The sequence below is a fragment of the Camellia sinensis genome, chromosome 11 (genome assembly GCF_055761805.1).
Source record: "Camellia sinensis isolate YWXY chromosome 11, ASM5576180v1, whole genome shotgun sequence".
NCBI lineage: Eukaryota > Viridiplantae > Streptophyta > Magnoliopsida > Ericales > Theaceae > Camellia > Camellia sinensis.
In genome coordinates, this window is record NC_138971.1 from 174,505,256 (window position 1) to 174,516,161 (window position 10,906).

The following is a 10,906-nucleotide window of genomic DNA, read 5'->3' on the forward strand; positions in this document are numbered from 1 at the left end:
ATTAAAATTAATTATAAATCTATATATTATATAAGAAAAATGAGATTTCTAACTCACAAGTCTTGTGAGATCTCCAATATCCTAATATTAAAATTTTTTGATTTAAAAAAAAATATCTCAGCATTTATTGATTTCTCTCAACCCACGAGCCTTTTTAACTTCTCTCATACCTACTGTTACACCTTTCAACTTTTTTCATACACTATAGTTAGTAACGGGATTGTTAAATTATTTTTATAAAATAATAATAATAATAATAATTTGTATATTAAAAAAATATCTAAAACAAATATAAATTCTTATTAAATCTATCTATTTGTCTATCTATCTATACTATATATTAAGCAAAAGGGGGTTTTTAATCCCAAGCCTTGTGGGAGCTCCATTCTCCCAATCTAAATTTCTTGATTTTTTGATTTAAAAAAAAAAAATCTTTCTCCCAACTCCTAAGTCTTACTCTCATAATAACACTTTAATGCATTAAGAACAAATATAAAAAAAATTCTTTGAAATCCAACACGTATGAATTCTTTGAAAAGTCCCAACACATATAATTATTATCCCTCATAATAACACTTTAATGCATTAAGAACAAGCATAAAAAAAATTTCTTGAAAAATTCAACACATATGATTATTATCAAAATATTAAACTTTAATATAATATAATAATAAAAAAAAACATTTAATTCCTGTAAAGTCCAACACATATGATTATTATCAAAATATTAAACTTTAATATAATATAAAAAAAGGAAAAAAAAGAAGACATTTAAAAAAAAAAGAAATGAAAACATTTAAAAATCACAATTCACATATATAGATAATTGTAAACACAATCCGTGCATATGCTTGTTCTTAATGCATTAAAGTGTTATTATGAGGGATAATAATCATATGTGTTGGGACTTTTCAACACATATGATTATTATTAAAATATTAAACTTTAATATAATATAAAAAAAGAAAAAAAGAAGACATTTAAAAAAAAAAGAAATGAAAATAATTAAAAATCACAATTCACATATATAGATAATTGTAAACACAATCCGTGCATAGCACGGGTGATATGCTAGTATATTATAAAAGTAAAAGGGGTTTTTAACCACAAGTCTTGTGAGAGCTCCAATATCTCAAATTAAAATTTTTGATTTTTGTGATTTTAAATAATTAAAAAAATTCTCTACAACTCTCATTCAAGCAAAATATATATATATATATATATATATATATTTAATATCTCTAGATTTATAACTTTCAAATGGAAAGTATATCAAATATATAAAATAAAAAATAGAAAGTATACTAATCCACTTCAAAATTCAAATTTGAGGGGCACTAAATATGGAAATCATTCCATTAATTTAAATTTAAAATTATAATGATTTATCCCATAATATATAAGTTTTAAATAATGATCTATTCTATGATCTATCTATATATCTATATACTATTATAATTGCAAAAATATTGTCATTTCATTAAGGTTGAAAGTTGTAATTTTTTTTCTCATTTTTTTTATTTTGTTTAAAAATATTTAATATCTCTAGATTTATAACTTTCAAATGAAAGTATATCAAATATAGAAAATAAAAAATAAAAGTATACTAGTCCATTTCAAAATTCAAATTTGAGGGGCACTAAATATAGAAAGCATTCCATTAATTTAAATTTAAAATTATAATAATTTATCCCACAATATATAAGTTTTAAATAATGATTTATTCTATGATTTATCTATATACTATTATAATTGCAAAATATTGTCATTTCATTAAGGTTGAAAGTTGTAATTTTTTTTTTCATTTTTTGTATTTTGTTTAATTTTTTGTTGATGCATGTCACAATATGATTGGTCTATAAATTAATTTTATATTCTTAAAATAAAATTTCAAATTTTGATTCTTACTTAAATTATGTTACTATAATTGGAATGAGATCAATATTCATTCCTTAAATTTCGCATCCTTTATTAAATTATAAAATAAAATTTCAAATTATATTACTACAATTAGAATGAGATGAATATTCGCATGTTTCATAATATTATTGGTCTAAATATAATTTGTTTTAAATACATGTGTTCAAATTATTAATCGCTATTAATTTTTTTTTCTTTTTTTTGTTTTAAATTTTATAAAATAAAATAAAATTATATCCTTCTAAACTATAAGGACTTGAACAATAATATTTTTTAATATAATTTTTTTCGGACAAAAGAACAAAACATAACTTTTTTAGTATTTACCAAACATGGAGGATTTTGTTAGGATATATATATATATATATATATATATATATATTTTAATCTCAATTGTCAATTAAAGAAATTAAAATAACGAATAAGATATTTTTGGCTCAAATTGTTAAAAAGTTATTTTTTCTAAATAAATTAGAAAGTAACGTTAATTTTTTTTAATTAAAAGTGATAGTTCGTTAAACTTTTTTTATTTAAAAAAAATAAAGTTATAGGTGATAATTTATTGTTCATCTCAAATTATTTTCAGATTAAATGAAAATACCATATTAAATTTTTTTACCCTTTTATTTTGTAAGAATTTTTTTTTCTATTTAATATTTTATTGTAATTTTCAAATTAAAAAGAATTTCTAAAAAATCATATTTAAATTATTTATGACATTATAAAATGTAAATTTTTTTAATATCAACATAGTGGTAGTTTGGGAAGTGCTAAATAAGTATATATTTTTTACTTTTTACAAAAATATGTATAGGAAAGTAAAGATGTGATGTGACATAAAAAAGATAATTAAGCCTGTGTTTGGCAAGGGCTTTTTCAGGCTTTTTTTTGGCTATTTTAGTCACAAAAAACAAAATAGGCTATTTTAGCCATAACAAACAAAACATCACATCAAATCTATAATCATTACATTCTTCTTTCACAAAAAAAGTCAAAAAAACCAAAAAGTCAAAAAGCCCTTCCCAAACCAAGCTTTTTAGCCCAGGCTAAAATAGCCAAAAAAGCCAAAAAGCCAACCCACTTCCCAAACGGAGGCTAAGTATACTCTTTTACTTTTTACGAAAAACTGTGTAGAAAAGTAAAGATGTGATGTGATTCAAACAAAATAAAAAAGTGAGCTAATATGACATTTTCCAAACAACCCTTTATTCGATAATCCCTTTCTAAAAGGTGTATTTTTTAAATATGTTCAAAAAAAAAATTCTATTGAAAATCTTAAGGATATTGTTTTTCTTTTGTTCATTAATATTAAATTTTTAATTAATTTTATTTATTATTTAAAAAAGTATATTAGCAAATAATTTATAAATTGATATATATAATTTTGTTTTGGTTTCTCAGGTTATTTGGTGTTTCTACCCAAGTCCATTCAAATTTAATTTGAATTTTAAATTTTTGCATAGGTCCTCATTTAATTTAAAACTATGTTATTCAATTCTTAAAATTTTTTAAACTTGACTCAAGTTGCTTGGGTTGAACTCACCTAAGTTTGCAATTCTAACAAGGGGGTTGAAAGTTACATGATTAAATTTGTGACAAATTAAAAAATAATAAATAAATTGTGATAAAATTATAGGATTTAAATTGTAAATTTCAATCTTTTTTGTTTTCATAATTTGCATATAAAAATTTAACTATTTATATTATTTTGTATAAAAATATATTATTAATTTTTTGCATGCCACCGGGCATAGCACCGATTATCAATAGTATAGCTATATTTAAAAGGATATGGTTTGTATAGTTATATTTTAAATTCTAAAATTTATTTTTTAACTTCCTATTAAAAAGATTAAAATTTTAAATTACATATGATTTTTTTCTAAAACATATGAACTCACAGGGAGTAGAGAGAGAAGTACCATAAAGGAAGAGGAGAACTGAATATATTCAAGATAAATAATTGACTAATACCTTTAATAGTTTTGAAAAAGTAATAATATACAAACATAAAATCAATACAAAAAACTTATTAATAATGATTTTATTTGGATTTTTGATCTATCACTTTATAATGAGTGACATGTTTTTTATTATACAAATGATCCTATTATGCCATTTTAGTATAAAAATTATAGTAAAACAATATTAATTAATAAAAAATAGTTATAAACAAAAACATAGATAATAGTTGGTAGAGAGGAGGGAAAAATAGCACACAAAATATAAAATACAAAAACAAAAAAATAGTCATAGATAAAAAAAAATAAAGAAGAAGAAGAAGAAGAAGAAGAAGGACGAGGAGAAAAAATGGTGTACCTAAAAGATAAAAGAGTTTGATTAAGGAATAAAAAAAATTAAACATAAACTAACCTCCAAATTGTCTCATAAAAAGAAAGTTTAAAAAAAATGAGTATCATCATTTCCTGAATGAAATATTCATAGGGCGAGGAAGACATAAATGACTTAGAAAAAGTATAATGTATAATGGTTAGGATTTTTAGATAGAAGAAAGAATTGGTTAGAGAAAGAGTGCACAAGAATAATTTTTTTCATCTTTCCTTTTCTAAATTATAAATCATTAAATCATTATAAAAAATAATAAATTATGAGATTTATTTTTTAAAAATTACATATAGTATAGATATGCTTAAATTTATTTGGGAATAAAATTATGTTTAATTATGGAATAGAGAGAGAATTTAGATATAAGGTTTAATTTTTATTTTATGTTATGTTTAAATAGATCATACCAGTTGTGAAAGATATTAATAATATACATTTCATGGGAGGTGAGAAAGTTTTCTTTTCATTAGATTTATTTTAAGAGAGAGAAGATTGTATGAGATTTATATTCTTTTTGAATAAAAGTTTAATTTATTTTTAGAAGGAGTGGGAGGTTGAGAATTATGTGTTTTTTTTTATCTGCGATATATTTGCATTAAATAATTTTCACGGTTAATATTTATGTCATTGGAATAGTCAATAGATGTTTTAATTTTTTTTAATAAAAATAAAAAATTTAAAAAATTAGATTTAAGGTTTTGAAACACTTAGGTGTGTTTGGTTTGTGTTTTGAGATAAATTTTCAAAACAAAAAAAATTAGAGAAAAAGTTTTTGTTAATCTATAGTTACTTTGTTAGCCAATAATACTATTTTTAAATATTATTTTTAAAATTACAAAAATTAGCAATTTTAGTTTTTTTTTTAATCTATAGTTACTTTGTTAACCAATAGTATTATTTTAAAATTACTACAAAAATTAACAATTGTGGTTTTTCATTTTTTTTTTAATGTTGTTTGTGTAACATATATAATTGTTTTGTTATGAGATGAAATTTGTGTTTTTTTAATGTATAATATTTTTTTTAATGTATTGTTATTTTATTATGAGATGAGATTTAAGAAAGAGAGAAATATTGAGATGAGAGATTTTAGAAACTTGTAATTTAAAATTTTAGGTGATTTTTTATTTATTTTTAATCTATAATTACTTTATTAGCCAATAGAATTATTTTTAAATATTTTTAAAATCACAAAAATTAGTAATTGTGAAATGAGACTTTGGAACTCTCATAAACATTCTTATTAAATTTTTTTTTTTTTTATACATATAATAATATAAAGATAGATAGATAGATAAGAGGGAGTATATTTAAAACAAAATCAAATAAAAATAATAACTACATATAATAAAAATAAAAAAATATATATTTGAAATTATGCCGTGAGAATAGCCGCTTCAAAAAAATTAATAGGAGAATTGATTTCGACAAGTACAGCGTTGCTTTTATCAAAACCAGATACCATAATAAATTGCTTTTGCCAAAGCTCCTCTGCATTTTACCAGCTAGCATGCATATTGCTTTAACAGACCTCCAAGGTCCCCCACATAACGGGGTCGTTTAAAAGTCTTTCTACATCATACTACGTCGTTTGGATTCATTAATTTTCTTTTCTTTTCTTTTCCGGTCAAGAAAATGTCGACGAGCTTTATTCCCCTCCTTCCCTCCAAACTTTACCTTTTCTCGGAACTCGCACAGATTCTCTCTCTCCTCTCCCCCACCACTCCCCCTTTTCTCTCTTTAGAAAATCCCAGAAAAACTCCACTTTGTTCTGTTCCTAACAAACCTCTGTTTCAACAACACTCACATTTTAGTGGTCTGTTGAATGTGATTGCTTTTTCTTGTTGTTTTTTTACATTATCTCGAGGGAATGTAAGTTGGAATTCTTGTCTGGTTTGTGGGTTGTCTTTGATTGCTTGGTTAATTGCGATTTGGGTTCATGGTTGGTTGAGTTTTGACATGATTTGAAGTTAATGGATTGAGTTTTGTATGTGTATATTGTTGTTGGGTATTCTTGAAGTTGGCGTTTTTGTACATTTTGAGTGAGTGAAATGGAGGAAGGATCAGAAGTTCGGTTAGTTCGTTGCCCTAAGTGCGAAAATGTTCTTCCTGAGCTCCCTGACTTCTCTGTCTATCAGTGCGGTGGTTGTGGTGCTATTCTCAGAGGAGGTATTCCTTCTTTACTCTCTCTCTCTCTCTCTCTCTATATATATATATATATTACACATGCATATCCCATTACATGTATTATATATATGCATATGGATTTGCACAACAAAAACAAATATGCATGTATTTATTGTTTGTTTATGTATGTTTGTGAATTCTATTTTTATTAGTTCTTGTAAAAGTGTGCATCTTTTTTATTTTTTATTTATTTTTATTTATAATATTGCAGCAAAGAAGGAAGCTGTGAGTGATGGCTTGTCGGAGAAATCCGATGAGGAGAGGGGGAAAGGGGGTGCTGAGAAAGAGTTTGGTGTTAGTTTAGAATGCATTTCTGAGTTGGAAAGCGATGGGCTTGAACATGGTAGGAAAAAAGAGAGAGTTTTTTCAGAAAGAACAGTTAATTTGATTCATAGTTCTTCACCAAGAACAGCAAATAGGGAGTTTTTAAACAATTTTGATCAAAATAATAGAAGAGAGAACATGAATTTGAGGGGTGATCAAAATAATGGAGATGCAGAAGCCGGATATTTAAATGATAGATATTCAAAATGCCCAATTAGTAATTTGGTTCACGGAAATGATCATGAAGTGAACACGTATAGGAAGTGGTTTGAATCTGGTGATTCGTGTGTGGAGAATGAAGTCAAGAAAATTAAACCCCCAAATGAGGACTTTGCGGGTTCATTGAGATCAAGGCCAGTTAGGGATAAGAGGGGTATGGAGAGAAATGGATCGGAGGCATTCTACGGGAGTGGTAGAGGTGTTGCAGAATGGAGGAGGTTTTCAGCTTTCCCTTATCCCGATGAGGGACCTTCAAGTTATTGGCCTTGTTCTTTCAATGGTTATGCTGAGCAGAAAAGGATTTGCCGTGATGAATTGGATGGGCCCGGAAGAGTTGAAAATTGGGAATATGATCGAGCTGAGCTCCTTAGCAAGCTCGATGAGTTGAAGGATCAACTTAGCAGATCATGTGATGTGAAAGGGAAACCAAGGGAAAAAGGTCCTGTTGATAGGATGGTGGCTGCCCCTCCTCCACCACCACCTCCACCGCCGCCACCACCACCACCTCTACCTACACCTCCACCCCCGCCCAATTATTATTATGGACATAATTCTTATGCGCAATCCTTTGCTCCAAATAAAAATGTTATGGATTATTGGAATCATAATCATGGACCTGGTCGTTACATCAATGGTGGCATTTTGGATATGCAACAAGACTTCTATCCTCCTCCTCTTCCAAGGAATGCCCCAAATGAATTTTTGGGATATGAGGGTTCCTATATGCCACAAAGACTTAGGAGGCCTCCAAATCAGCCACCACCTCAATCCTTGAATGAGCCTTATCACGATCATTTCCCTGGACAGCATGTGGATTTTAATCAAAATACCCTTGCATCACATCGACAGAAAACCTTTTTGCACCACTCTACATGCTCTTGTTTGCAGTGCAACAACAAGAATTGGCAAATGCCACCAAAAGTCCCACACCCCAATCCTATGTTCCACCATCGTGTAAATTCTGTTGTATATGGCCCACAGGACTATAATTCTAGAGTTGCTTATCCTCCTCATCTGCGCTCTCTCATTCGGAAACCTCAGACAAGAAGTTCAAGTGACTTCGATTTAGACAATGGTCCTGGTCACCGGCATTCAAGAAGGGTGGTGGTAGCCCATGGAAGTGAACGGGTTTGTCATCCCATAGCAGGTGGTGCCCCATTTTTTACATGCTACAGTTGCTTTGAGTTACTGAAATTTCCAAGAAAACTTGTGGTGATGGGGAAGAATCGAGAGAAAGTGCGATGTGGAACTTGTTCTGCAATAATCTTGATTGGGTTTGAAAAAAAGGGGATTGTTGCTTCAATTCCCACACAACTCACACAAGCTTCTGTTGAGGGTGATGATGTCTCTGGTGAGACGTTGAATGAAAATCTTCAAAGTTCCCATCATTGTTTGAATGCTGGTACTACAAACTCTTCTTCTGATGACTCTGATAATTCTGGTTATAACTTTCATTTGACAGATTGTGAACCCATTGTCTTGTCAAGGGACCGAAGGTTAAACTTCGGTGAATCCAATGAAAGACAGGGTCACCGTTCTTCTTCTTCCAGTTTTTCAGAGGACGATCAAAGCCCGGAGTGTGTGATTTTTCAGACTGAAATTGCTAATCTGCCTTCAAAAGATGATGGATCTCTACCACTTCCAGATTCTCCTCGTCAGAAAGATCCTGATAATGCTTCTTCTAATTATGTAGTAAGCAGATATGAGATGGGAAACAAAAGTAAACGTAACGGTCAAGAGAAGGTGATCATTGGAAGGAGTACCTCACAACAGAATTTTGTAAAAGATGTTTCAATGGAAACTGAGATGGATGTTTCTTTTAATGAAGTTCTAAATAGTGCCGTGTCTGAAGACCCTGAAGAGGTGAGCAAAGAAGATCGAATTGGGATCAACAAGGGGGGTGAATCTTTTTTTGCAGGTCTCATCAAAAAGAGTTTTAAAGACTTCTCGAGATCTAACCAAAGCGTGGAGATGGGAAGATCAAATGTTTGTGTTAATGGCCAACCTATATCAGATCGCGTAGTTCAGAAGGCTGAAAAGATGGCTGGGCCTATTCAGTCTGGAAACTACTGGTAAGTACATATACTGACCTCATATCAGATCATCTGTGTATCTTGCAAATACTTTACGATGTTGATGCAAGAGCATCAAAACTTGTGGGGCTTGCTGTTTTTTTCTCCAAACCTCAGGGGTGGTTAGCGTACTTTACCAAAAATGAATATGTAATATGGAGACTTGAATGTTGTGTTGTTCATTGTAATGGTTTGAGTACAATTTCCTAATTGGTGCATCTGTTGTTGTTGTTAACCTGTGATGCTAATTGCTGTTTTTGTATTCTTTCTGCCTAATCAGGTATGATTACCGAGCTGGATTTTGGGGTGTGATAGGCCAGCCTTGCGCTGGCATAATTCCCGTGAGTTCAATTACTCACTTGATGTGTAATTTTCCTAGAGTTCATTTGATCAAAGATACTGATGTGACCACATTATTATCTTGCAGCCACTTATTGAAGAATTGAATTACCCAATGCCAGAGAATTGTGCTGCTGGAAACACAGGTGTTTTTGTGAATGGGCGAGAACTTCATGAGAAAGATTTAGATTTACTTGCTGGCAGGGGCCTGCCTACCACAAGAGACAAATCTTATATTATCGAGATTTCTGGTAGAGTTTCAGATGAGGACACTGGTGAAGAACTAGATAGCCTTGGCAAACTTGCTCCAACGTGAGTGCTGATGTTCCCTCCACTGGATTAAGTTTCTTAATTATTATGTTTTAATAATACGAGGTATTTGCTTTACCTCCTTCGTTCCCTCCATTGTTCAGTGACCTACTAATGTTTTGCATTGGCTAAATTTTATTTGCTTTACCTCCAATACACACACACACATACATATATAGAAAGAAGTTCTTCTATTGTTCAACTAGAAGGATTTTATTCTTTTTATATTTTAGTTTGAAACTGTATTTTGTATAAACTTTGGATTATAAGTCATGATTAGTATTATCAACACAGAAAGCTATATGAAATTTGAAGTGTATGGTTTATTACTTCGATAAAGTGTTGATTTCAACAGCAATGCACATTCAGAAGCACTCGTATTCTCGTCAATCTGTAGCTTTGCTAACAAATTCATGAAGATGTGATTTACTGCATTCTTAATTGCCCTATTTCTAATGGATGCATTCTGGACTATTGACAATTTGGACAGGGTCGAGAGAGTAAAGCACGGATTTGGCATGAAAGTTCCAAGAATGCTTGCGCAATGACCAGGTGGTATCCTGTTATCATTCATGAGATCAATGAAGCTGTTGCCATTTGGAAAATTGGTATGTGTTTAGTATACGGATGTACTGTTGAAATTTTGATGGATGCAAAGTTAATCTTTTGTTGTTTAACATTTGTTGTATTTGTAAAAAAATTTTCCATGAAAAATTAAATATGTGTTGTTTATACGTAGCAATATCTCATCTTTGTGGGTAAAGGCCAGTTACATTGCCCAGTATGTCAAATTGATGTTGAGAATCTTGTTACTCTCTGGATAGACCCTAGAGAATTCATTTGAATTGGTAGTTGAACTATATAAATCTTTCAGTCAAAAAATAAAAAATAAAAAATATTGTTCAGATCATCACAGTTTTTGGGTCTGATTACTATTTCTCAACTGTTTGCTATGTTCACGTATTAACTCAAGGATTGTTATGTAGTGGGATTAGCACAAGTTGGAGTTAGGCTATAAATCAAACTAAGTTGCTCCAACTTGACTCGTGTTTGGTTCATTAAAGTTCGTTCAAGATTGATTTCTCATGTAAATAAATGAAACTTGAACATATTTCGAAACTCATTGGTGTTTCAAGCCCAACTTGATAAACTCGTATGCATTATGACGAAAAAATCTTTCAATTCATAGG

General features: G+C 29.3%; 1 protein-coding gene across 1 annotated transcript; it reads left to right on the top strand.

The window, feature by feature from the left end:
• The first annotated feature begins 5,945 nt into the window (after positions 1–5,945).
• Positions 5,946–10,458, top strand: LOC114313285 (uncharacterized). The gene is made up of 5 exons (XM_028259659.2): positions 5,946–6,435; positions 6,665–9,068; positions 9,349–9,409; positions 9,496–9,719; positions 10,207–10,458. Exons 1-5 carry the CDS (start codon positions 6,318–6,320, stop codon positions 10,262–10,264), a joined length of 2,865 nt encoding a protein of 954 aa, XP_028115460.2. The 5' UTR covers positions 5,946–6,317; the 3' UTR covers positions 10,265–10,458.
• Positions 10,459–10,906: the final 448 nt, after the last annotated feature.